The sequence below is a fragment of the Lepidothrix coronata genome, unplaced genomic scaffold, assembly GCF_001604755.1.
Source record: "Lepidothrix coronata isolate B3197 unplaced genomic scaffold, Lepidothrix_coronata-1.0 Scaffold87, whole genome shotgun sequence".
In the NCBI taxonomy this organism is placed as follows: Eukaryota; Metazoa; Chordata; class Aves; order Passeriformes; family Pipridae; genus Lepidothrix; species Lepidothrix coronata.
The window spans coordinates 639,563-667,478 of record NW_016690267.1 but is presented as its reverse complement, the minus strand read 5'-3'; the positions used below and the strand labels follow the sequence as shown (position 1 = coordinate 667,478).

Here is a 27,916-nt window from a genome sequence, read left to right as displayed (position 1 = left end):
CAGAAAAAAAACCCACAGCACCAGTTATTTTTGATTTGGAAAGGCAACATGTTTGGGAGCAATAATTCACAGCATAAAGGATGGAAGAAAATAAAACTTCTTTCTGCAATGAAAACAGTAATGAAACAACAGAACCACTAAAAATGGCTAAAAGGAATAAAGCAGAACAGAGGTGGGAACTTTGCAGCAGGTAAGTTTCATCAAAACATGATATTACAAGAAAACTTAGATTACTACAAAATATTATGGTAAAGTGTTAACAGACTTTACAATGAAATTACATTACGAGGAGATAAAATTGAAGATGTTTTAAATGTTGCTGAACGAGACAGTGACATCCTTTCGTCCCACCTCAGTTTTCCCCATCAGCTCTGGCTTTTAACAGTATTGGTCTTTGAATTTTGTGCTTTCCAGGCTGGAGACACTGTGCTCATTTGTATTTCGAAGCAGTCAGTTTACTTAGGCAGCATTGTGGGCAGAAGGGAATTTTGCCTTCAACCAGTCGAGCCACGTAAGGGTTTTCACTCCATTATTTACCTTGTAAATTAGACTCCCGAGGGGAGAGGGGCTTTCAGACGTTTGAAATGCTGTATGCAAAAAGCCTGTACATTTGTCTCTCTTTTTTGTTTCTCTCTTTTAATATTAAGCAGCCCTTTTCACTGCTGGTTCTCTGCCTCAGGACAGCGGAGCAACACTCGCGAGAGACAAAAGCGAGGGAGCGGCCGCTGGGTGTGTCAGCTGGAAGGGCAGAAGCTGATAGAGAAAATCATTTACTGTCATCAGCACACAGTAAGTGTTGCACTTCACAAAACAGGAGGGAAATGTCCTTGTCGTGGAGACACGGAAGAATCTTCTCATTTTCCACGAACCTCCTTTCTGAACAGCCAAACATACAAAGTTCTTTGTCTTCTTTTCTTCCTCCTCTTCAACTTTCACACTCATGTTGAGCTTTCTCTCACACTTGCCAACTAAAGTAGTCTTTTGCAGGACTTCATAGTTTGTTTAAGGAAAAAAATATGGAGCACATTAGCAGTTAATTTAATGGATTATTGCCTAGGGTTTTCAGTATTGTTATGACTCAGGCCTCTCAAAATCATGAGATTGGCTTAGTCATTCTTTTTTTTTTTTTCTTTTTTTTCCAGATACCAACGCTGAACCCATTCCCACCCTGGTTATTTGGGACAGAGGTGGGACAGCTTCACGCCGGCATCATCTGGGCACACAGCTTGTCACCTGCCAGAGGGCCCCTGGGCATGTAGCCTTTTACAGACAGAATCTGGACATTAGGAGGAATTTCTTCACGTGATTAAACACTGGAATGGGCTGCCCAGGGAGGTGGTGGAATCACCATCTCTGGAGATGTTCAAGAAATTACTGGATGTGGAACTCTGTGCTCTGGTCTAGTTGATGTGGTAGTGATCGGTCACAGGTTGGACCTAATCACAGAAACATAGAATCATTGGGGTTGGAAGGCACCTCTGGAGATCACCCAGCCCTGCTGAGGCAGGGTCACCTGAAGCAGGTGACACAGGAACGCATCCAGGTAGGTTTGGAATGTCTCCAGAGGGGGAGACTCCATGACCTCCCTGGGCAGCTGTTCCAGTGCTCTGCCACCCTAAACGTAAAGAAGCTCTTCCTCAAGTTGAGGTAAAACTTCTTGTATTTTAGTTTATGTCCCTTGCTCCTGGTCCTGTCACTGGGCACCACCAAAAAGAGTCTGGAGCCATCCCAGCACAGGTTTCCCAGAGAAGCTGTGGCTGCCCGATCCTTGGAAGCGTGCAAGGCCAGGTTGGACAGGGCTTGGAGCAACCTGGGCTAGCAAGTGGGATCCCTGCCCGTGCGATGGGGGTTGGAACGAGATCATCTTTGAGGTCCCTTCCAACCCAAACCACCCCGTGATTCTATTACGCTCTTGACATCAGCCTTGGGAGATATTTATATATTTTTTTATTTATAATGGGATCTCCTCCCTCCTCTCTCCTCTCCTCGTTGTAACAAGATGATCTTTGAGGTCCCTTCCAACCCAAACCATTCCCTCATTCTGTGTTGCTCTTGACACCCGCTTTGGGAGATATTTATATATCTTTTAGTTATGAGATCCCCTCTCAGCCTTCTCTTTTCCAGACTAAACACCCCATCACCCCCAGCCTCTCCTCATGAGAGAGATGCTTGACGGTGCTTCCATGGAAGTTTTTTGGGCTCCCCTCCCTCTTTCCCGCGCGGTGCCTCCCCACTCCCCTCGGGGGGCGGTCCCATGTCAATGGAGGGGGGTTCCATGGAAGTTTTTAGGGATGCTCCCCCCCTTTCCCGCGCGGCGTCTCCCCACTCCCCTCAGGGGGCGGTTCCCGCCCCGCTCCCTCAGCGCGCTCCGCTCCCGCCCCGTGCGCGCGCAGCGGGCGGGCGGGGCCGGCGCATGCGCGGCGCGGCGCGCGGCCGCCCGCCCGGCTGGTGCGTGCGAGGGAGAAGATGGCGGCGGCGGGGGCGGCGGCGTGAGGGGCCGGGACCGCCGAGCTCCGCGGGGGACGCGGGGCCGCCATGGCCCTGCACGGCGCTCAGGTACCGCCCGCACCCGCGCTCTGCGCCCCCGCCGCACCGCGCCCGGACCCCACGGGGGCTCCCGGTGGCGGGCGGGCCCCGGGGTGGGGGGGAGCATGGTGGCCGGGAGTAGGCCCAGGGTGATTGTGCACGTTCATTGAATGTGCGGAGCGCGGTGGGGCCGCCTCGCTGCCCGCGGGGGCGGCGGATCCGGCGCTCCCCCCGGCGGAATTCCCACCCCGGAGGGGTCCGGAGGGCTAGGGGGCGGCCCCGCGCCCGCGTCGGAGTCACCACGCCGGGGCTCGGGGAGAGGGGGGGGGTCGGTGCTGAGCCCCCGCCGGGGGGTGGCTGGGACAGAGCCCATGGCTGCGGGTTCGCTTCTTTATTTGGGGTAGGGGGGGAGAGACAGAAGCGATTCTATAACGAGAAGGGAATAAGGAGATTTGTAAAGTAATCCTCCCCCTCCCCCCCGCCCAAACACTCGCTAAACCCCGGCGCATCGGGGTGCAAAGGGCTGAGTGTTGCAAGATCGCCGTGCACGGGGATGCGTGTGCGGATTCCCTGGATCCCACTGGCTGAACCGGCCGGGAGATTTGTGCACGGAGTGGGAAAAAAAACTGCAGCCGTGGTGGTTTTCTCGCTGGAAGTTTACAGCTCGGTTCCCGGGCTAATCCAGTGTGTGCTTAGGGCAAATGATTGAATGGGTTCACTTCGCTCTTTCTTTTTTCCCCCCTAAGGTTTTTCGTCCCAAAAAGGTTTAAAGCTGAAATGTCAGGAAAAGCTTGTGCAGCGCTGAGGTGTTTATTTGCAAGACTTCGTGCAACTTTGCGTTTAGCAAATAATAAAGTTTAGAAAACTTTGGTGCCGTTAAAGATAATTTTGTTAAGAATCCGTGTCTTTCATAACAGAAAATACAATTCATAAAATATAAGTTATTTCGAAGAAGGTGAGGCTTTATTCTGAATTTTGTATTTTCTGAAGGCAGTTAATGTACACATCAAATGAAGTTGTGCACTGGTAGCACTGATAGGGATTGTTCCAAAAACAAAAGTTTGTAATGGGTGAAAACTATATTGACACTTCTTGTCCAGCTTCATTTATTTATATTGGAGAGCAAGAGGGGAGTGATTTTGTTTATGTAGCTGTTCTGAAGGTCGTTGCAATTTCTGGAGTTTGTTTAAAATTTGAAATTGATTGAAAATTTGGCATCCTGCAAGGTTTCTTTCTTTTCCTCTTCAAGTGGAGGAAGCTCTCTTAGTTTTTGGACTTTTTTTAAGTGTCCTAATGACTGATAATTACGATCAGGTTTATCAGAATGATTCAATGCCCAACTCAAGGGTCATTTCACACCTTACTTTCCCCTCCCCTCAGCAGTGCATGTGGTCTCTTTGATAGGTTTGGGGTTTACATTGCAGCTTTTTTTTGATTTAGAAGAATTAAGGACATTTTTCTGTCTGTACTTATTATGTTGGTGGACCTTGAAACAAAAACACGTGAAGCTGATAATTTAGTTGACAGTGAAGTGCTGCAGAGCTGAAATTAAAACGAGACTGTAAATTCATCTTTAGTAGTAACTTGAACATCTACTGTTTTAAATCAACTCCTTCTATAGGTTAATGCAGATATTTGGGTCTCCTGAGGATTGCTGTGTAAGTTTATATAAAATTTGGAAGCATATCTGTAAGATATCTTTTAGCTGGTGCTTTGGTCATGTCACTAAGCAGCCTATTTTTGTGGGGGTTTTTTGTTTCCAAATTTAAACAGTTTATTTAGGTGCTGTCTAGGATTTATGTGAATAATTCCAAAACAATATGGTGCTGTAATGCTGGATTAAGGTAACAATGGTTTGGACTCTTTTGGCTGAAGAGCCCGAAGAGAAGTTCAGGGATGCAGTTTCACGTGTGGGATTTTTCCTCTTTATTTTAGAACGGTGCTGTTGCAGATCAGTAGGAAAAATAAGAGTTTTGCTAAAAGTTGTCTTTCTGGGCACAAGATAAATAACATTATTGAGTCATTGTGTTCGTGTCATGATGCAGAGTTGTGGGCAAAAGCGTGTCATTTTTCCATATCACTGTAATTTAGGTGTACAGTAATTGAGATATTTTTTTGTAACACACAGAGGAAAAGGCCTTCAAGGAAATGCTGCTGCTCTTACAGCTAAAATGCACAGTCAGATTTGTGCCGATGGACGGATCACGTAAGGCCGGGCAGAAATATTTCCTCAGTCGGTTCGCGCGTCGTGACAAACGAGTCATGAAATGCTCATATCAGATATTTCCAAAGGGGGATTAATTTTGGATGATCAGCTCGTCAGCAAGCACAGGAGTGAAGGATAACACGGTTTGGGTATTGCTGGTCGTTTGTACCTCTGTGTTCCATGTCATTATTTCACAATCATTTAATGAGATATTTAAGTGTCGCTGTCAGTCTTCTGGGTGTGCGCTGGCTAAATTCAAAATCTGCCCTTTTTTTTAATGTGAGTTAGAAGTAAACCTGCTGTATCACTACATGACACTGAAGATGTTAAGCTGATCTAGTTAAAACCATTTGTCATCAAGGGCGTCTAAAAATCTCTTAAAGAAAAAAAAAAAAGGCAGCTTAAAAACTATTTCCCTGTTTGGAAAGAGTAAAACTGTCAGAACTGTGTAAACTGTTGTTTTAGTCCCTTTTTCTGTTGTTTTTCATGGAGGGAATTAATACAGGCGCATCATTTATGAATTCCTGTGAAAACAAGTTAAGCAGAAGAAAGGATACCATGGCAGAATGAATCATTTATGCTTGTTTTGTTCTTTCCCCATCACCGTGGTGTCAAGTGAACGCGGTGCCATTTTAAATGTACCGCATTGCCCCCAAACCTGGCTGAAGTGAAAACCGGGCGGCTTTGAGCTCAGAAAAAAAGCTGAACAAGCTCCTGAGCTGCTCATCCTCACCCAGGTTGTGTCTGGCCTGGCAACCAGAAGAACTGGAACTCGGAACGTGGCATGCAACCCGACTCCCTGAAACACTGCACTGCAAACGGCCTCTTTTATGGCCGGCTTGGAGGGTTGCTCCCTGGCAGGGTGTAGTTTGATGTTCCCTTAAGCCAGAGCTGTTTCTAGAAGAAGAAAAAAAAGGGCAACATTCTGCAGGCATTTGTGCTGTGCTGCCTTTGCAGTGCATTGCCTGATGTTTGTGGTGATTAGGAAATCGATGTCTCTAAAATAGTGTTAAAAATTGGTTGTTCTGCACCTGGGTGAGTTTCTTGGGCACATGTGGGTGATGTTGGAGTGTCCTTACAGGCAGAAAGAAGCATCTGGGGAGAGGGCAGTGTGAATTCTGTCAGGTTTGTGAAAATATGGGGGACACCCTGAACACAGAATAAAAGATGGCTCTGGAAAAGGGCTGCTGTGGGTGCATTTGGGGAGAGGTGTTCGAGTGCATCCTCTTGCTGCAGCTGCTGCTCAGTTGCTGTCCTGTGTTTTAAAGGGCTGAAGAAGCTGGATTTGTCTCCCCCTCTGTTTTTTTGAGCCCTGCTCTCACTGCTTAGAAGGATCTGGGTTCATCCTTTTGCCCGTGGAGTGAGTAGTTATTGAGGGATTCTGTGATCTTGGGAATTCAGGCTGCAGCTGAAGCTGAGAGTTTCGGTAGCCAGGAGGTATCATTTGCCTTTCTAAAATGTGAATGGTGAATCCACGCAGAGTAAAGTTGGGTGAATGTGGGTTGCTTGACTTAAAAAAAGAAAGTCTGGGAAAACTGACATAGAACTTAAATTTGGAACTATATGGAAGCATGCAAATAGACTAAAACCCACAGGTTTTGTGAATCACTGCTATTTATTCTGTGCATTCTAGCCTATAGCACTGATCTGGAGACGTTTCAGAATGGATCCAGCCATCTACCTATTAATAAATCCAGTTTTTGGAGGCAGTTGCTTAAGACACACTGCTCTTTCCATCCATGTAGCTGCTAAAACACTTGTAAAGTTAAGTGGGGTTTTGTTTATAGGTAAACTGAGCAGTCTCATTTCTGTTTAGTGGTCCACACACAACATGCTGTGTCGTACAAAACAGCCAAATCTGTTGTAATAGAAGTTGCTGGCCTTGGGCCACTGGATTATAGTCATTTGTCACTCTAATGCCATTTCAGCAATGTAGATGTTCATTTCCAAAGAATTAAACATGCTGGAACTGCGGTTTTTCTGTTGGATGGAAGTGTTTTATGTGTGATCATTAAACATACAACTGGGGATTAGGGAACAAAGGGTTATGCTTCCTGGTGAAAAAGTGTGTGTGTGTACATGTGTGTGTGTGTGTATATGGACATTCCATCATGGAATAGTCTGATGTCTTAAAATTAGGGTTCTGAACCCTAATTTTATTTTATGAAATTTTAGCATATGCTTTTGAGACTGTTTTTAAGTATTCTAAATGATGAGGCTGTGTTGGTTATTTTTAAAACACTTTAAAGGATTCTGTTAGGTTAGTGCTCATGTTAATATATTCATTAATGTTTTAATAGAGTAAAACTTTGATGTGCATTAGTCTTTTCATTTTGTATTTGACTCTCTAATACCTCATTTATTTGCAGATGTTCTTGATATTTTAAATAGGTGTAAGAACTTTTCCTCCTCGTTTGACAGCACATGATTTATTGATCTTTGGTGTGTGCCACAAGGTCTGTTTTTCTTCACCTGCAGTCAGGCAGGAGGTAGCTTAAATCACAGTAGCCCTAACAAAGTGTTTGTGTAAGGCTTATTTAAATCATCCACCTTTTGAAAAAGCATGTGAGCTTAAAATTAAGAAAGGCCTTGTTGATATTCTGTGGTAGTCACAAATGTTAGTGCTGTAGGAAAAAAAGGTGCAGGAGTGCTTTGGGGAATTTTGCTTCTTACAGTATTGTGTGAATTCATATCGTGTATGGAGGCTTTAAAAGAAGCATTGAATGTTGTTTGCGTTGGAATTGTAGTAGGAAAGACAGGGATCTAAATCAGTGTCATTGAGGGTGATGTTAACACCAACTGGAAAATCACTTCAGGGATCTGTCATTTATTACTTTGTTGAAAAAGTAAATACCCCAATTGAGGCTCAGCTTTGAGGTGGAAGAGAAAAATGCACTATCTGTAAGAAACTGTAGAGAAGAAATGTCTCTTAAGATTGTGTGAAAAGACACATTTAAAAAAACATGTAAGAAAGTAGGTTTTCTTCAAAGATTTCTGTGTATGAAAGACTTCTTATTTTGTTTGAACTACACTGAGTGCACCAGCAGAAATAGCAGAGCTATTCCCTCAGTGCAGTGGGCATGTTTTTCATCCATTTAGAGCCTGCTGTAGTGATTCACAGCTTTCCTGCCTCATTTTCCCCCATGAATGTTGCAGGCTGGCAGTGGATTTGCCACTGTAACTTAAAATACAGAAGAGTCATGTATCATTCATGCAAAGAAGTGAAGGCTTTTGGTGTGAAAATATTTTGTCTTTTTGGAGAGGGATGCCTTTTTAAGTGGTGTAGCAATGTGTTACAATAGGCAAGATACTGATAATCTGATTGGGCTGGATGGGGAGGGACATGGAAAATGTTCAGTTTCTTGTGTAATGGGAGGAACAGGCAATTAAATTAATTGTGGTCAAATAATTGATTTTGGGCCATGTTACTTAGGAGGCTCTTCAGTTCAAAATGAGGCTGTCCTGGTACATAGTATGGGATGGTCTTGTCATTTTAAATGTGAGTAAGTGGGATAAAATGAGAGGGAAATCAAGCAGAGAGAGAAAGAATCATTGTCAGCACAAGTAACAGCTGAACTGCAAAAAGAATCAAGTTCTCCTGAGTTCCAGTCTCCTTCAGTCTACCCATTAAATCATAAGAGCTCTAATAATAGCTGTTACCCAAGAAAGTAAGGAATAGCACTTTAGTGTCCTTAAAGACTGGAAAACCTCACTTTCTGTTCCTCTGGTGCCTTTGGGATACAAACCCAAAGTTACCACTGTTTGAAAATTTCTGTGGAGCGCTGTGGTTAACGGATACAAAGTTGGAAAAAAGTCAGAGACAACTTATTTAGGCAATTCCCAATACTCACTTTCTTCTCACCTGAAGGCTGTGACCACAGACCATAGACCTTAGCAAGAAGTTTAGGCTTGCATGAATCTCACAGATAGTGAGAGCTCCCCAACAGAACTTAGGACAACCAAAAGAAGGGTTTATGCTGTGAGTGCTTTCAGAGCAAGCAGGAATGAGATCCATGGAATTACCATCCTGGCATTGCAAGCAACAGAAAATGTAAATGCAGCAGAATCATAAGAGTGTGAAGGAGGAGCAGTCAGCTCTCAGAGCAGAAGAAATAAAGCTGTGGAGTTTGCTCATCTCAACAGGTTTGTGTTCTCAGTCTTTTGATCTTCACCTTAGTCCAGGTGCAGCCCGGAATTGTGGTGGTCGCTCCTGCTGGGAGTCCAGGTGAGTGGAAATGGTGTTCCAGGTGTTGCCACAGCTCTGAGTGTCCTGAATTTGGGACCATAAAGGCAGTGGACATGTATTACACTTAGCAGTAGTGACTGTCACATTAAGACCAATATGGCTTTCATCGTTAGTGTAATTGCATCCTTAAAATAGAGATTTCCCTGAGTTCTCATCAGTGTTCACCTCTGGAATTATGCAGTAGGGCAGCTGTGCACAATTTTTTTCCCTTTGCTTTGTGCTGCTGGTGGTGGTGGGTACATGGGCAGGAGTTGCAGTGGGCAGAGGGATCCCTCATTCCCCACAGCAGTGCTCCATGGGGGGGCTGAGCTGTGAGCATTATTTCCGTGGGAATATGACTTCATAGTTGCTCTGAATTCCTCACAGATTTTTATAGCCCAAAATCTTAGTGCTGGGAAAAAGACAGGCTGTACATAAGGTATTTTTTAGCCATTTGGTTTGCACATCAATTTTTTTGTGTTAGTGCTTTGAATTTACTTATTTTATGACAGCTTTAAAACAAAAGTGTTTATAAGTAGTGAGCAACTTATCATTGGTCAGCTCCAAGTTTGAGTGTCCAAGGCATCCAGTGTTTACTGAGTAGGCAGCAGTATTTGATAACATCAGACATCCCTAATTTGAAACTGAAATCAGTTTGTATTTTGTAGTTCAGTTGGTATTTTCTGTCTTATTTGCAAAACAGCCATTTTGAACAATTGCATGAGTAACTCATCACGTTAATGGAATGTCTTTATGATCTGCAAGATTTTTTAATTAGATTTGGGACCAAAGGAGGCAATGAACAGCCCCATGAGGAGCATGTTCTTCCAAAAACTGCCTAAATTGGCGTCGTTTGAAAGTGGAAAGTATTGTAAGTTCACAGAGAGCTGAAATGGGAGGGTGTGGTTTCATCGATGTTGCTCAACCTTGTCAGCATTGCAGGTTAGATGGCAATGTGCTGGTATTTATGTGGGGGTCTCCAAAAATCATGGACGGATGAGGAGGGGATGGAAAAGGTGCTGGAGTTGCAGACAGGCTCGTGGAGGTGAGGGGTGTGAGCAGGGACACTGCAGGCAGCTCCTGCCTCTGTCTGTGCACCGAGGAAGCTGAAGAGCCAGTGTGGGGCTGGGTTTGCCTCCCTGCCTTATGTCCATATTCCCATTTGTAGATGGCTGGATGTGAAGGGCAAGGAAGTGGTGACTCAACTCCTGCCTGGATGGAGGAGGTGCATGAGCTGTCTGTACTCTGATCTCAGAGCCTTGTGGGCTTCGTCAGTTGTAGTTTGTCAGTACACTCTGGTTTAGCCCCTTTTTCTCCCTCAGAAAGCAAGAGAATTTCAGTCTGCGAGACTGTAAATGTGTTGGGAAATATCTTCAGTGCTCTGCTCGGCATTCTGTTCATTCATATCTGCAAAACAAATCTGAATGCTAACAGAAGATCTTGTACGTGAAGTAGCAGCACTATCAGTCTTTTGAAATGAGCTACGTAAAAAAAAAAAAAGTCTTAAAATTGTCACTGTTATCCAGTAGCAAAGCTGCTGCTCTACTCATACCCAGTTTTTAATGCTGTCACTTAAAAATATGAGTGTTTAATATGCTTACTATCTGGGTGTGGTGGCAGCAGTGTATTAATCTGTGCATTTGTTTGAGCAGGGATCTTGCATCTCCGTTAAATTGTGTTGCAGATCCTTAAGCGCTCAGACTATCTCGGGAGGCCATGGCATATGTGTGGTGTCCCAGTTCTCATTTTAACTTGCACACCCCTTCTAAATACAAAGTTGCTGTCATGGGCTTTGCCAGATCCTCTCAGGTTTCCACCTGCCAGTTTGCTACCCGTGGGGCTGGTAGAGGAGATGGATAGCTGAGAATTTCCCAGGAATCAGGACACTGGATGGTGTCGTCAGGTTCTGTCTGCTGGGGACATCCAGCATATGTGTGTGTCACCTGGTGAAGTGCTGGGAGGGGTTTGAATTCAGAGAGAAGACAGAACCTCTGTAGAATTATTATTCTCAAATTTTAGCTGATACAGAGCTTAAAGTATGAGAGACTTTATTATGTAGTGATGGTTGTGTTTCATTTCTGTGATCCCCTTGAGTCATTCACCAACCATTGTGTTTTCTACAAGTTCTCTGGTTTATTTTTGGCTGTTTCTCTGTGAGATTTTAACCCATTTTCAGCAGGTCACAACTTGCAAAGGGCAAAGTCTCATTCTCCTTGTTCCTGGCTATTTGAATCGTTTGCTTTACACTAGTAACCATCTGGATCATTTTTTCTCAGTTTGAGTAGAATCATCTCACTGATCATTCTCCATGTGCCAGAACTGGCACAGGAGAAGAGGTGGGATTGTGAATCCAGCAAAAAACCAAAAAGGCAAGTAAAACCTGTGTGGCCTTGGTGAATGGAGCAGGTTGTGTGTGTTTGTAATGACCAGGCAGTGTTTTACTGTCACTGTTAAATGTGCAGTGCCTTGCTGGGACAGTCACCCCTGGACAGGCTCTGGGTATCATTACCTTTTGCACTGTCTTTTTTCATTCTCTCTTGGTGCACAGCAAGGTTTTGATAGGACTTTGCACCACGTTTAGATGAATACTAAACTTTCTAGGTTAAATCTCGCTCGTCTGTAACTCCAAGCATTCAACACTGCCGAAATTTAGGGTTGAGATGTGAACTTAGGCCTTCCAAAGAGGTGTGTCAGTGCTGGGTAGGTGGGCTCAGCTGCCTTCTGAAGGTGCTAATCTGTGTTCCTTGGCAGGATGGAGTCCAGATAGCTAATTTTTACCTCACCTAATCTTAGCAGTCTCAAATCCTGCCCTGAGTAATTACTTGTGAAAAGCGTTGTGTGGGTGACTCGTCTGCCTGGTGCTCTGAGGGATAGATTTTAATTTTCCACGGTGTTTAGCTACAGCAATTCAGAGGCTGTGCTTTCATTTCCCACTTTATTCCAGTGTGTTTTTCAGCTTGTTTGACAAACTGGAACAGCAGTTTCCTTACTGCCCAGGGTGGAATCGTTCCCTGGGATGGGGCTGCACTGATCCTGTGATGTATTAGTCCTCTGGGAAGGTGAGGGTAGTGGGAATAAGCAAAGAAAATATTGAACATACACAAACCAGTGGGAATCAAATTAAGATACAAGCAGTCTGAATTTTTGTGCAGCATTGCTTTTGATTACTTGAGTTTAGAAACATCATTTTTAATGTAATTTCTGTATCTCAATGGGGTGCCACCCTGAATGTTGGACAGTGTATTTGCAAGGTTGGCACTTTTACATGCATGGAAAGGGTGTCCACTATTCAGGCACATGGAGCAGCTCACAAGAGAGGGAGTATGAGATACAGACTGCTGAAACTGAATTAAAAAGATTTTTGACAACAGTAGAAGGATTACCTGATTCCAGAATTTTGGGGATAATTTAGCTTTTGGGGTGGAAGGGTGATCTGGCAGGCACAGACCAGTTCCTTCCAATTTTTTTCTCCTTTGCTATCTCTGTCAGTAACCTCAGATCCTGTGTCAGCTCTTCATCTAACTCCTGTCCCTCATCTTTGGCCTCATCAAGCCAATTGTAATATTCTTGAACTACTTAAAATGTGCCTATATTTAAACCTGTTTAATTTCTTACAGCTCACATGCTTGCACTTTTTCTTCCTAGAGCTCTGCTTCTCTTTTTTCTTTTTAAGAACCTCATCCACGTCTAGGTCTATTAGTTTTACTTCTTTAAACCGAGGATTTGAAGGATAAAAGTAGCCTGTGAGGTAAATTCAGGTATAGTAAGCACAAAAGAAGGGCTTTGCTCTGCCAGGGCACTACCAGGCACCTCTGCAGCCTGGAAGCCATTCCAGGAAAGCCTGTCTTTGTTCCAGTAGCCCAGAGCATCCTGCCTTGCTGGGATAGGAATGTGCTGGCTCCTGGATACCACAAAGTATGTGGATGGGAGAAAAGATGCATGTGCTGTCCTTCCACCTGGAGGAACTGAGAGAAGCTTCTTGAACATAATCCTTCAGGATCTTAGTTGCTGGAATATCTGCTGAATAAAAGATTCTGTCAACCACAGAAAAACATGGATTTATGCAGCATGCCTGGAACTTGGGGGGACATCTGTGAGGTGTTAAAAGGCAGTTTGCTATTTAATGTGGCCAAAGCAGTGTTCTCCAGCTGCAAATTGATTTTACTGCCATTTCCTTAGAAGTTTGTCCCACTGTAGGTATCTGGCACTGAACATTGCAGCCCTAATGATTTTAGTTTGGCAGAGAAAAAAAAAAGGCTAACACCAAGGGGTTTGTGCTGGGAAGTATTAGATAAAATTACTAAGGGATTGTTTTGCCTGCCCCACCTGTAATAAAATAGTGGTTAAACTGGCTGTGTTCTTGAGTAACTTCCAACTTCTCTCTCCTCAGAGCTTATCATGCTGTAGTAAATCAGAATAATTCAGGTCTTAATTATTTCTGTTCTTCATTATATGGAGAGTTTACAATTTGCACATTAGACTCAATAACTAGTTCAGTGCAAGAGGAGCCTGCAGAGCTTGAAGTAAATGTGTTTGCTCAGTAATGAACACCCAGGCTGAAGCTGGTGTTTTCTAACTCTTCAGGGGTGTGAAGATAGAGCCTTGGCCATAGGTGTTTCATCAACCACTGTTCTTGAATTCAGAACCATTTTGGAAGTATTTATTTTTCTTTTGGTATTTGGAAGAAGTGCCTGCTTGGAGAATTTAATAGGAAAGTATTTTTGTTTGGCTTGTATTTTGATTTAACATTGCAAGAAAACAGATTGGAAAATGTTACTACTGTGCATCACAGACAGATGTTCTGTGGGCTCATAGTGGTGGTGTAAAGGTGTCAGAAATTTCCTCTTTTGCTCTCCAAAGAGCTGAGAGTTGCTGTAATCACCTCTGATAATTGAGTTGTTATCTCCCCTTTTGCTCACTGTCAGGAGCACACTCTCCAGGTATCCTGCTGTGGTCCCAAAATGCCTGCTCTTCACTGCAGCCCTGTTTGTGTGATGTGTTATGTTCTCACCTTGGGTTCTGGGGAAGGTGCAGGGAAGGTGTTTTCTCATCCAGAATATGTGATGCTCTCCCATAGGATGCAAATTAAAAGGTGTGTATAAAATGTGGATAAATCCTCCCTTTGCTAGGCCACTGCTTTATGATCACAGAGAAGGGCTACACCAGCTTTGCCCTCTTCGTGCTGGGATTATTTACAAAATAAGATTGTGCCTGTTTTGGGTTTTTCTTTGCTGTTTTTTGGAACAGAAGTGTCAGTTGGGGAAAATCTTAATTATGAAGCAGCAGAGGTTTTTTGCTGAAGCAGTCCTGGTTTGGAGACTAGAAGATAAGGAATCTTTCCAGAACACCACGCTCATAAATACAGTGGTGTTTGTGTAAGATGATGGGTTGGGTTTTATTCTGCTCTTTCTTCCCCCTGCTGACTATAATGACCGATTTATAGCCAACTTCCTTGGGCTTGATGCACTCTGTGGCAGCTGCTGTTTGAAGTGGAAGGGTGCCAACAGGCACCTCATTTTTGGTAACAGAATGATGAGTGTACATAAACAGAATTTGTTTGGGTGTAAGAAATTGGCTCGTGTTTTGGCAGGTTTTGGTATGGTTATTGTTCACTTTGTTGCTGTGATTTGAAATATGTTATATAATTGATGAAAAAGAGCACAACCTGCTCTGCTTCTGTGAATACCCGAGTTCCAATATTCAGGATAAACTGTTCTGACCCACGTTGTAGCCTCAGATAACATCGGGCTGTAGGGGCCATTTGTTCATGAAACCTGCCCTTCCAGTAATGCCACAGCCACAGCTGGGCTTCCGTACTGCCAGAGAACTGGTTTTCCCTCTGATCAGAAAATGACTTTTTGAGAATGATCGTTCTTTTTTTTTTCGTAATGGAATAAATCCCCCTCAGATTAATTCATGTGCAATGCAGAAAATGTGTAACTCTCTTCAGCTGTAAGACTTTAGTACTAACATCCAGGAAAACCCTGATCTGGGGGTGAAAAAAGGGATGGTACAGTCACACATTATATTTTTGAGCCTTTGATAACTTAAATGGTGGGCAGGCAGAGTTGCACTGACTCATGGGCTTAGTTGACCTACATTTACCTAGCTCTGATCTTTCTCCAGGCACTATGGAGATGTGTTAATGTTCTAGTTTTAAGCTGCAGGCTAATGATAAAGGACTGGAAGCTGTACTAAGAGTTTGCTTATGATTTGTTGCATTTTCAGCTGTTAAAAGCTTTTTAATATGCAACTGCTCCACCTTAAAGTAGAGTTTCATTTCCATATGTTTGTATTTTAGAAAGTGGACTTTTATTTTTTTCATGAAAGGGGTATGGCAACATAGGATTTTTTCAGAAGGTGATTTACCTAAAATACTCCTATGTAGGCTGTGTTAGAGTTGTAAATGGATGGCCAGTGGTGGTCATAGCTCCTGGTTATGGCATGTTGGTTGCAAATTCAGAACCTAAACAAAGCCCAAACAACAAACCTGTTTTTCAGTTTCACAGTTTCCCCTGTGCTTTTTAAAGCATTTTAGCAATAAGTTTCTTCAGATTTGGGAGTTGGGAAAATCTTGTTGTATCCAATTAAGTAATCATCTGGGTACCAAGGCTTGAATGGATTTCAGCTCAAAGGGAAGGAGAACCTGAGGGAAGGCTGCCTTTTCCTACACTCTATAAAAAATGTGATAAACCTTGAGAAAATGGGGGGGGAGTAAAGGGTGAGGAAGTGGTGCCAGGTTTGCTGCTGGGATGACTAATGTGAGAGTGTTTTCTCTGCTCATAAAACCCAAGTGCAGTCATACACATGTGCCCTTTTTTCCTTGCCAGAAAACACACTTCTGGCTGAATGGTTCCTTTTCTTCCTCTACTCCAGCCTATCCCAGAGCTTTAAGAATAAGTCCACATTGTAGGAGGAGCTGGGTGGGCAAGATTGTCTAACTTAGGGTATAAATCAACTATTTCATCAGTTCAGTTTATATGGGAACTAGTCTGACTTGTTTGGCCTTCTGCTTAAGATCCTTAGTGGTGGCAAGCATAATTCAACTGTAAAAGCTTATTTTTAACTCCTTTGTGGAAAAGCAGTTGAAGTGGGAGTATTTGCAGCTTTAACTAATTTGCCTGGAAGATCTGAAGCTGTTGGGGAGCAGATGAAAGCCGCCTTAATGCTTCTTGAAAGCACAAGTTGACACTTCATTTTCCTATCGTTCCTGCAGCACAGGTGATGCCAGGAGGATGATGCATCAGCAGTGCTATTTCTACCCATTTTTCTAGGACAAGCAGCTGTGGAACACGTACTCACCCTCCTTTTATTCCTCCAGGACAGCGTTCCTATTGCTAGACTGGAACAGCAGTGGAGATTTCATTACAGGCAGTAGGGTAACATTAGCACTCCTTTTTTCAAGTGGCTAAGGAGACCACAGCAAAAAACAGTCAATATGGGGAGAGCTTGCAGGTCAGGCATTTTAATCCTTTGGGGTCTTTTCCTGCCCCTCCTTGGAATTACTTGTGTTGTTGTGTAGTTAAGATGCTGCTTGGTCAGTTATGGTGATCAGAGTTATTGCACAAATATAGAAGTGCTTTTACTTTAATTCCCGTGTGGTGGAAAACAGAATCTATTGTGTAGATTTGTTTGGTTAATTTATTTTGTGCAATTTATGTTATAATCTGTCTGCAGTTGATATCTTGAAGATATAAAGGTGATGGCATTGATGAAATGATTTGTTCCAAGGGGTGTAGACTCTGCTGGAGTGCAGCTGGATGTTACACTTGTAATCGTATTATAGAGATTAAGTTAGAAACTGATTCCAGTTCTGTTGTGACTGGAAACACCAGTGACTGACAATCAGCAGGATTTGGGATGTTGCTCTAACATGAGTGGCTTTTTAAAGAGAACTGATGTTGGGAGGCAGGTACTGGATACAGGGAAACTTGAGTCCTTGCAGCGTGTCAGGCTGAACGTGGAAATTGGTGACAGCAGCTCAGTGGTCAGTTGGAAACACTGTACCAGCTGTAATAGTCTCATTCATTCAACAGTTTTAACTTTATTATAGAACAAATATATTGCAAACGTGTTATACTTAAAAAAGAAAATTCCATCTGTAGAGTATTTGTAGAATATTCTAGTGTTACAATTTTAGCTTCATCAAGAAGAAAGCAAAGATCCAGGTTTTTTGGTGTCCTCTCTCCAGCCACACAGGAAGCAGTGCAGAGCTACAATTTTATCTGCTTCTTTCAATTATTTTCAGAAGTGTAGTTGTACTTTTCTTTTTTGTACTCCCAAAAGCTGTGTGAGAATGTTTTGAATTCAGTGCCCAAACTTTAATTGCAAAATCTCAATCAGTGAAAGTAAGGCAAATAAAGTAAATCTGAAGTACTGGAGCACCCACATCACCTGCAGCTTCATGTGAAGAGATACCATTTTAGTATGGCAGAAAGTACACTTTATTTCACATTCATTTTTAAAAAATATTTTTTCATTTATGTACTGACTGTTGTAGTGTCAGTGTCTGAAAGGAGAGATTTGGGTATGTCACCTACCATCCCACCTAATGCCATCTCAGTCTTAAGGTTTATTCAAGCATTGTTTAATTTTATTTCATCCTTGGTCTCATAGATGTGACATCTGCAAGAAGACATTCACATTTGAAAACTCCAGAAGTACAGAACTTGTGTGTGTGGAAACGAGCATTCAAAAAAACAAGGTGGAAACCAACCCTTGTGAATAATTGTCTTTTTTAACTGGTTGATTGTTAAACCTCAATATGGAAGATCCTAGATGGAAAAACATAATTTTTTGATGGTGCAGTGTAAGCAAAGCATTTGATTATGTTGGTGTGTGTTCACTCACTTGAGTTAAATCATGGTAATTTTATTATGTTTACTAATATATTGTCCATCTCTGGTAAATGGTCAAATTGGGTCACAGCTGGGAATGGCAAAATTAAATAGATCCATCAGTGTGTTTGGGGTTTGCTCTTTTGTTTTTCCACCCCAAAGGAGAAGTTTGGTCACACTGCCCAGAAAGTGGAAAGGTAGCAAAGGTGGAGTTGTTGTCCCATGTATCCCCTGCTCCAGGAATTCCACAAAGCCTCATTCCTTCCACACACTCTTGCATCCCCCCCAGAGGAAGTTATTATTTTCCACCTGGTCTTCTTATACAGCTGCAAGTGGAAAATCATTGAGATTTGCGTGATACTGTTTTGATATTGCTCCTAATCTGTGGCAGAAATGGAGCTCACCAGGTATCTTAAGGGACCCTTGAGCACACTCAGTGCAAGGTCAGGGATTGCTCTGCAGAGTTAAATAATCTGGGGAGGAGCAGGAGAAATGCAGCGTGAAATACGTGCTCCCAAAAAAGAGAGAGAGGATTCCTTCCAGCAGCCAGAACAGAAAAGCTTTTATATGGGTTGTGCAGATGGATTGGGAAGGAGAGGGAGGTCAGGTTTGACTGAACTAAGCCTCTTAGGGATTATGTATCTTTAAAAGTAAGTCTGGGGGTAGTGTTACAATTGGGAATTTTCAAAACTTTCCCCCAATATTCTCTTGGAGTTTCTCTTCCAGACCTAGTCTTGGTGTGAAAGTGGATCTCCTGAGCTTTGTTCCTGCTCTCCTGTGTGAGTGAACACTGGCACCATTGACTACTGTTAAACATGCTTTTCAAGCAGCTGTGGTTTTGTCTCAGGCTATAAATCCAAATCAATCTTTGCAATAAGCAATTGAATGCCAAACAGTATTTTTTTTGCCTGGAGAAAGCTTGATTTTTTAATTTTACCTCAAAACCAAATTTGGGTAGAGCTCTTAGTTAAACCTCAGCTCTTCAGTGGTAACGGTTTTTAATATTTTTGGGTTGCATGTTGCCAGATCTACTGGAGTTTCTGCGTTATTGATGGTGCCAGGCCTGGGTGTTGCTGCCTGGGCCAGCTGAGCTGTGCCCACGTGCACTGTGTGTCCTTGGCTCCTGGGCAGCTGTGGGGGTGAGGGGGAGGCTGCTGCTGCCCTGGCACGCCAGGGATGGCCCATGACAAGCAGCTTATCCCTGAGCACAAGCTCTCACCTGCACCAGGGCTGACCTGAGCAGCCTGTGTCTGATCCCACTTTTTCCTTGGAGCTTGTGGAGTCCATCTATGACCCGTGATTAGGACCTCGAATTAGCATCCCATACAAGTTTACAGATTGATAACAGCTCAGGGCAAGTTAGTTGGGCATTTAAAGGCATCAATTGGATGCAGTGCTAATGGGTGTGTTTGTTTCTTAGGCAAATGCACACTTGAAAATATATTAAAATTGCAATTGAAATAATCTGAAACGGGTTTGGCAAAGTTTTAATGGGTGCTGATGTATCTCTGTGTTGAAATGTTATTTGTAGAGTGGGGTGTGAATTAATGCTGATGGTGAGTAGCTTGTGTAAGTTGTGTAAATAATTTAATTAAGTCTTTGATTGTTCCAAGTATTAGATTTTGTTTGTTTGGGAGTAAAGCTAATTTTAAAGCTTTTGAGGTTAGGTGGAATAATTTCAGGGGTACAAGGTAGGACCCCAAAAGCTCATGCTAATAATGAGATTGTCTTGTAAGGGTGTGTTGCTTTTATAAAATTCTAGTGCTCTTGGTTAAAATTGTTTCCTACTTAGGTGTTTCAGGTGCAACAAAACCTTTAAATTTGAATTAATGGTTCAGGGCAAGTACTGCAGTGATGTCTTTCTGATACTGTTTAGAGCCAAGCCAAGTATTTTCTTACATAGCTGATTTGTAGAGACCAGGCCCACTGATTCCTTGGGATTGAGGATGGATGGATGGACAGCAGGCAGGGAGCTACACTTTTAATTGCTTAAAATACATTGGCTTTTCCCCCTCTGGATCCTTTTTTTGGGTAGAGATTGTTATACTTGCCAAGTGATGTGATGTCACGGTTCTTTTTCACTTCAGTGTCTTAAAAAGGGTAGAAAATTCTGTTGTGTTTGCAGAAATAATTTCTTGAGAGATGAGCAGAGGACAGGGAGGTTGGTTAAACTGACTAGATTTAGTGGCATCAGTCCTATGGACTTAAGTTTCTTTTGAAATAAGATTTTTCTCAGTTTACTTGATGGAGATCTTCTGCTTGGTTTACTTTGTGTTTGCTTGTATAAAGCATTGTTAAATAAATCAGATAAAATTACAGATTTCTTCAGGCCCAAGTGGGATGGGTCTTTTGCACTATAGTCTGACTAGGACTAGTTTTTGGGTTAGATGTTGGTAAATTTGTAAAGTCCTGGCAGAAACAGCCACAACATTTCTCGGTGTGAATACACCATTAAAGCAGTTCCACTAAGGTTGCATTAATGACCACCTGGTTCAATTTTTGTCTCATTCCCTAATTAAAAAAGAAGCATTTTCTTCTGCTCAGAAAGAAGTACCAGGCCTGTGATACCTTGCTTAAAAATCTTGATAAATTTAGTCTTATTACATGGAGGAATTAGAGTTGGATTTATATAACTTTTAATAGTTTACAGTTGAGATTGTTTTCTTCTGTTGCATGACTGCATCAAAAATACCTCCTGAAACACAGTGATGATTCAGCAAGTGTTTTTCTTAGGTGTGTAGTTGCAATAGGATAAATTCTAGCTCATATGTTGCTGAATAAAAATGGCTTGGTTATATTAAGGGTGTAAATCAAGCTTAAATCCTGTGCCAAGAACTGTGAAGGCACTCGGGTACAATTTAGGGATGTGTTGGGTTTGGGGGTTGAACTGTCTCACTTGGTGGTTGGCACTTGGCTGTGGGAAGTTTTTAAAGCATTAAATGTTTAACTGTGCTTCACCCTTCGTATCACAGATGTTCCAGGTTGTTTTGACTGTTGGAATTGTTTGCAGTTTAAACCAGATTATATTAATATTTTTTTGAAAACACTAAAACGGTCAAACACATAAAAAGTGCATGTGTATAAATCACTTTTTGTGTAAGAAAACTGTGTTTTTTTACTTGCTGTACTTTGCTAAAGACTTGGGAAGGAACTAAGATGAGGGTTGGGATGTAAACAGAGTTTCTGACTCCCAACACACAGATCTTTTTGAACTGTAGTATCCTAATAGATTTCATTATGAATTTATTAATTGTTTTTAATGTAAATCCTTCTTTAACAAAGATCCTTCTCTTTTATTTTTAGTATATTTTTGGGGAATTCAGCCCTGATGAATTTAATCAGTTCTTTGTGACTCCACGATGCTCTGTTGAGGTAAGATCTGCTTTAAACTTCTTTTAGAAATAACATTTTAAAGCTACATCTCTTTGTGTGAATTTGAAATACAACAATACAATTAATTTATCATTCCCTTAGCTTGCTAATTTACGAAGGGGAGATACTGATCAGTTGTCTTCTTTCCATGTATGTGGATGTTCAGTCAATTTTTAGAGATAAATTAGTTATTCCACCTTCTGCTTTCAGAGCTGGAGTATCTGAACTGGTGATAGGACGATGACAGGGAGTTTTCCAGCCCTGTTACCTCAGCTTTAGTGGGTTTTTGTTAAGGGGTGGGTATGGAGAAAACTTCTCAGCAGTGTTCTTGGTAATTAGTTGGGCTTCTCAGTCTGGTGAGCCTTTTGAAGCACAGGGATTCTTTATATTTTTGGACAGGTGGAGCACTGCTGACCCTCAGTGCTGTGCTTAAAGGGAAAGCTGTGTGTGAGGTCTGAGAGATGCAGCAATAATGAACTAATTACAGTGTCAGTGAGAACCACAGAGTAGGAACAGTTGTCTTTGTGTCTGAGTTCATTACACACTCTTATTGGAGGCTCTTATTCTCTGTAGTTCTTGGTAGAGAATGATGAAACCATTTTCCTTCATAAGGAAGAGTATTATCCCCTTGTTCTAATCTCCAGACTCAAGAAATGATTTCCCTCTAGTTCAGTTTCCATGTATTTCCTCCAGACATTTCCATTCCAGCATTTTGGTCATGCTTCCATCCTCCCCTCTCAGCATAAAGGAAATGAACACTTGAGCTGTAGATGGGGGAAATCCTTTTGTCACAGTTTACAGACCATTGTTAATGGGACTTAGTTTCCTGTAGCTTAATTTTCCGAGGATAATTAGTATAATACTGCTAAACAATAAAAGGGCATGAGGGGAATGGGGTGGGGTGGGAGTGAGGGAAGTTAAGAAAGAAAAAGATAGTTTTTACTTGCCTCTTGGGAGAGTTTTGTACCTTCTCTGGTAGGTGGGAAGCAGTGCAGGAAGATCTTCAGGGAATACGTGGTAGTTCTGATGATTTGCTGTTTCCCCACCACAAATGCAATCTCAGCAGTGACATCTGCATCCCATGCAGCATCACCTTAAGTGCCCCCCATCAGCTCTTCTGACACTGGGAAAGATAAAAATGTCATATTTGGGATTTTGTAAAGCTGTTCCCAAAGTCTGTCGAGGAAAAATGAACCTACAGCATTAGAACCAGTCTCACTTCATTTTCTGACTGTCTCGGGTGTACCCAGTTAGCTGTCAAAATAAATGGTCCTTAAGTTTGCCCTTGATCTGGTTCAGTTCGATGTTTTAATTATCTGGATGATGAAATAAAAGCGATGCTTATTAGTTTTACACAGTGCAGATATTTCAGAGAAAATTGGTCTGAAAAAGATGATGCAGTTCCAGAAGGGCAGGACAGAGCTGATGGTGGTGCCGTGTGTTTGACACACATCGTGCTGCAGGGCCTTCACCTACACACTGAAGGGGGACTGAGCCAAGGGACTGCTTAAAGCTAAAGGGTGTCTGGAATGTCCCTTTTACAGGTGACATTTGTAGTACACGTCCTGTCAGACATGTTGACTGAGATGGTTCTGGTGACCCAGTTGTACGGGACAAGTCAGCTCAGAAATCTCTTCTTTCCAAAGCTGCTGTCGATGGATCAGATGTGTAGGAGACCAAGAGGCTGACTTCTTTTTTTTTTTTAAACTTCATATTTTCTGAAGGCCTTTGAATCTTTGAAATACAAAGTTTATCACAAAATTACAAAGTTTGTCACAAGCTGTTTGCTGTAGGCATTTAGAGGAATTTTTTTAGCTCTAACTATAAAGTCTTATTGAACCCGTGTTCAAAATTAATATGGATAGTAGGCTCTAAACAGTCTGGAACCTCTTTCTGACCCACTGTTTCTCATTTTTGGCCTGCAAAGATGATATATTAAGATGTATTGTGGTTTATAAGTGAATTTCCAGCATGTGTTCTTTTTATGCACTTTTTATAATGGCATTTTAGGAATATTTTCCTTGCCACCTGTGCTGCACTGCTGTCTGCAGTGCATTAAGAAGGCAATATGTAAGTATCTATAGCTTTAGAGAATTGAAAACTTGAATAGAAAACTCTTTTCTTTGTTGCACCATTAGAGTCACTATTTAGAATAGCACTGTCAAGCTGCACTGTGCACTCAATGTTTTATCTCCCACTGCAGAACCAGTCCCGCTGTTCTCCAGGGAGCCACTGGAATGCAGGGTAACCGTGGCTGCCAGGTCCTGCAGGCACAGGAGAAGGCTCTCAGCTGCTCAGGGAGTTTAGGGGCAGGTGAGGGGGGATGAGAAATTACCCACCACAGCAAGAGTCCTGTCAAGCACTGAGTGTTGATGCCACTGTTTTATACTACTTGTATTTACAGTCCATGTAAAAACCGTGCAGTGTGGTTACATTATATCAAGCTGGTAAATGTGTTTAAGAATATACCTCAGCTGAAACATTTCAAGAGCCACACTACAGCTGAACCAGGCTGAGAGTCAAAAGGTTTAGGTGTGATTGTTGTCTGTGCAAAAATGTGGTTCACCTTTCACAGGTGATTTGGTGTCCATTTTTTGTCTAAACAGAGGGTATTTGTTCCTCATCCTAAAAGCGTGGGGAGTTAGTGTTGATGAAGAAAGGTCCTGATGCTGTGAGGTGAATTGCTGGAGAGGTTGATGAGCCTGTGGTGTGTAACCAAGATAATCTTTATCTTTCAGTAATTGTGGTAATCTGCAAGGAGCCTGGAGCTGCAGAGTGGGATTTGATAAATATAGAAGCATAAGTTCAAGACATACTCTCTGAAAATCAAATAATGATGTTATTTTGAAAGGATTCGGATATTTCAAATGAAACTGATATCAAATGTTTATGGATTTGCTTTGCCTTTAAATAAGTTTCATTTCTTTTTTGTACAGCTCCCCCCATACAATGAAACTGTTTCATGTGGTATTAAATCCACAGGTAAGTTTTTCATGATGGTAAGAAATCAAGATCTTTTTTTTTTTTCCCCCAACTTAAAGGTTGTGACACTTTCCTTAGATTTACTGCAACCTCCCTTTAAATATAATCATTAAAACTTGCTTAGCAGGTATATGTGCATTTAGTAGGCAGGTTGGTTTTTAAACTGCTTTATTGAATGACATCTGTGAGAGGTTTGGAAAATACTGCATTGAGCTTCAGCTAATTGCAGTGGACATGCTCATTCCTCCTTGATTGTGCTGCCACAGAGTCTTGGTGTCTTGCTGAAACATTGTAGGATGTAGCTGTGAAAATGTGGGGGGGAACTTGAATGCTGGTGAATAAATAACTCATAGTGTTCAGCAAAGAGCAATTTCTGGCAGTTGCAGCCTGAAGACTCCTCTGTTCTGTGTTCCCTCTGACTCTTGTTTCTGTCTGGCTCAGCTGTTTTTCTGGAGAATCCCTTTTTTTTTTTTTCTCTTTTGATAAAAGTGTGACTCTTGATGTAAAAATACATTACAGAGTTCCCATTTTAAAGCTGCAACATTCACACATCTACTCTGCCTCAACCCATACACCTCCCTGCCTGGCCTTACTCCACAGGTACAAGGAATGGGCAGCTAGGTAGGAGTTCCCATGTGATCATCACTGTATAGTTTAAACCAGACTTTCACAGTAAATTACTGTTTGGGTTTTTCCCTGAACCAGAGGAGAGGAAGGGAGCTGAGAGTTACCCAGGTGTATATGAGGATGACATCAGATCTCCTTCAAAATAATGCAAGTATCTGACTGGACATTTCTCACAAGTACTCCAAAGAGGACCAAAATACACTTAATAATGTTAAAGAACACCTGATCATTATGCTTGGAGATTTTGGCCCTGCATTTAAACATAAACAAGATAGCCAGTGATAAAGAAGGATCCCAGATCCCATTTGAAACCAGATAGGCAACACTTCTGACAATTCAGGAGCTTTATTTAGCACAAGAGCAGTTTTAGGACCCTGAGTAGTTTTAAGTAGGAGTTAGAAAGACCATAGGGTGTGAATTGTCTGTTGGTGCCGGGGGGGTTCAGTCATATATTGCTTTGTCTTAACTGTGGATTTGAGTTTTGTTCTTTCAGGCTGGGATTTTAATGTTCACAAGCCACACAGAAAGTTGGTTTGTACAAATGTTTTTCAGATCATTCCTAGACCTTGAGAGAACCCCTCCCAGCCCTGAGATTAGGTAATGACACAGCACATTAGGTTTTGCTTGAAAAATGTCTTTAACAAACTTGCACTGTACTGTGCATGCACATTATCACTGTGATGGCTGTGTAAGGAGCTGTGGAAACTAAACTGGAATGTTTGCTTAAGATGACACACATCATGTTGTCATATAGTCTAGTTTTTTATGTATTTATCTTGAGTATTTAACTTTATTATGGAATTAGAATATCTGTTAATACTTACTAGGAGTACTCAAGTCGTGGCTGAAGCTCTAATATGCAGAATTCTGTCCAGACTAATTAGTGCTGTGTATTCACAGATTTTGGTGTTGTACACAGACTGTCCTTGGAGCATCTGTTGATCCTTGTTTCAATATGCATCCCATGTTGTACATGACAGATAGATCTGTTTCAGTCCATTCAGAAATAGAGCTGTGAACTGCATTGAAACAAAGATGCCCTGAAGCAAAGTGGAAAGTCAAAACAAATAGAAAAAATTGCCTCTCATTTTTTCTCAAATGAACTCGACACAATCTTACAGTAAATGAGCTTCTGCCAATCCTTCCCCAGACTAACTATACAGTAACTACTGGTATTTATTATTCTAATCCTGCTGTAAGGTGTAAAGTTTAATCCCTCAACTGTAATTTCCTAATTTGTATGTTAAATGCTGGAATGTCAGTGGTGCTCTTGGCACGATTTTACCCTACGCTGTTCATTGTGCCATAACTCCGAGGGCTGTATTTTGGTTTCTGCTCCCCACTTGCCCCAGGGCTCTTGTGATTGTTCAGTGTATGATAAACTGATAAATGCACCAAAACTAGAAAAAAAAATGCTCACTTGGATTATTGATTTTGCTGGATTAGTTTTGGGTAACCAAGTGCTGGGAGCTTGCTGGAGAGAGAGCAGCAGGAGAGGGGAGCAGAGGTGACAACTTTTACTTCGGGCTGTGACAGACTGAACTCTCCCATGAAGGGAAACCACATCCTTTGTTTTGAAGCCATTATTATTTTTTTAACTAGGATTTTGGAAATGAAATCACAGATTATTTGAACTGATAGGGGTTTGAAATGTGCCCAATAATTGATTCTTATCGAGGTTGGAGGAATATTAGGTGTTACCAGTTGTTGCTTGTGCTTTATGGTGTTGTAACAAAGGCTAAAGAACCAGCTCTTGGTTCATGCTTGATTTAACAAGTTGCTCCACGAGCAGATGAACTAATGAGGAATAGTTTTGTTGTGCATTTGGATCCCATATCCCTTAACCCCCCTTAAGCTTTGCCTTTGCAAATGAAGCTGTGGCTGGTTTGGAGCTGTATGTGCAGGGACAGGCCAGGCAGTGCAGCACTGACAGCCCCTGGAGCAGGAGGTGATTCCTGACATCTCCCAGCCCTTCCCTCTTCAGTGGATATCAGGCAGCAGCTTCCCACCTCCCTGTCTCTGGGCTGCTGGTTTTTATTACAAGAAACTCCAGCCCTCTCTGGGGTTGGTGACGGCTGGTCAGCGGTTGCAGAAGTGGCTGGTGACTGGCAGCCAGACAGGCAGGGTGTTAGAAAAGCCTTTCTCACAGGGAGAGGTGAAGAGAATTTGAGATTTGAAAGTCAGGCTCTTGTTAATATGATTTAGAGAAACCAGATGTGTATGGAGAGGTTTTTTTGCCCTTTTTTATTTTTAAAGAGTCTCCTTTAGTCTGACTGGCAGCAAGATTGAAATCGATACGTGACGTGTTTACTTCTCATTTACTAGATCAAAGCAGAAAAGCAATTAACATCGGTATTATTATCATTTGTTCATGATATGTTGGTATTGCATGTGTAATTCAGAGCTCAACACACACTGAAGGTTTGTTAATCTTCATTTCATATTGAAAAATAGTACCCTGTAGATTACTGTTTCTTTCACGTTTTTCTTTAAGCTGAAATGTTTGTCAGCAGACTTTTCTAGAAAGTATTGGGAGAGTTTTGAGAGGGCTAAAGCTGTTGTGTTGACAGTCACGTATCAAAACATTCCCCACTGGATTCTGTCCTCCCATAGGATCATTTCCTTAGGTGTGTGAATAACATCTTTTCCTTGGGAACTGTTACTTGCTTTTTGTTGTGTTTAAAAAAAAAAAAAATTCGCCTCATTTTTATCGAGTCTGTGATGTACTCAAAAATACCCCTTTATTGACATGTCAGACATAGTAAGTTGCACAAAATCTTAAAAATTCAGTGGTGTATCCCCTTATATTCCTTTGGAAATAATATCTGGTGGTGTTTGGTTCTGTAGTTACAGTCTTAGAAATTCGAAATGCATGTTTTAGCCCCATCTTTGAGGAAACACAAAATAGTAAAACTAATATGTTTGGTACAGTAACATAAGTGTCATAAAGAGCTACAAAACTTAGAGGACTAAAATGTGAGCTTACCTTTAGCATTCCTTTTATCTCTTTATAGTTACTGAGTTGTAACTGAAGTATTCAGTGTTACTAGTTAGCACACATGCATTATAACTAATTAAACGCCATGAAACTGCACAGCTTTGTGACTGGCAATATTTTGGGATACTGCAGCCTAGCAATAT

General features: G+C 42.0%; 1 protein-coding gene across 1 annotated transcript in view; it reads left to right on the top strand.

Moving 5' to 3' along the window:
• Positions 1-2,476: 2,476 nt before the first annotated feature.
• Positions 2,477-27,916, top strand: part of USP10 (ubiquitin specific peptidase 10) — a 48,875-nt gene continuing 23,435 nt past the window's right edge. Inside the window, exons 1-3 of the mRNA XM_017821001.1 lie at positions 2,477-2,556; positions 21,098-21,166; positions 24,103-24,148. Of these exons, the coding sequence (XP_017676490.1) occupies positions 2,536-2,556; positions 21,098-21,166; positions 24,103-24,148 (136 nt within the window). The 5' untranslated portion in view covers positions 2,477-2,535. The remainder of the gene's footprint in view (positions 2,557-21,097; positions 21,167-24,102; positions 24,149-27,916) is intronic.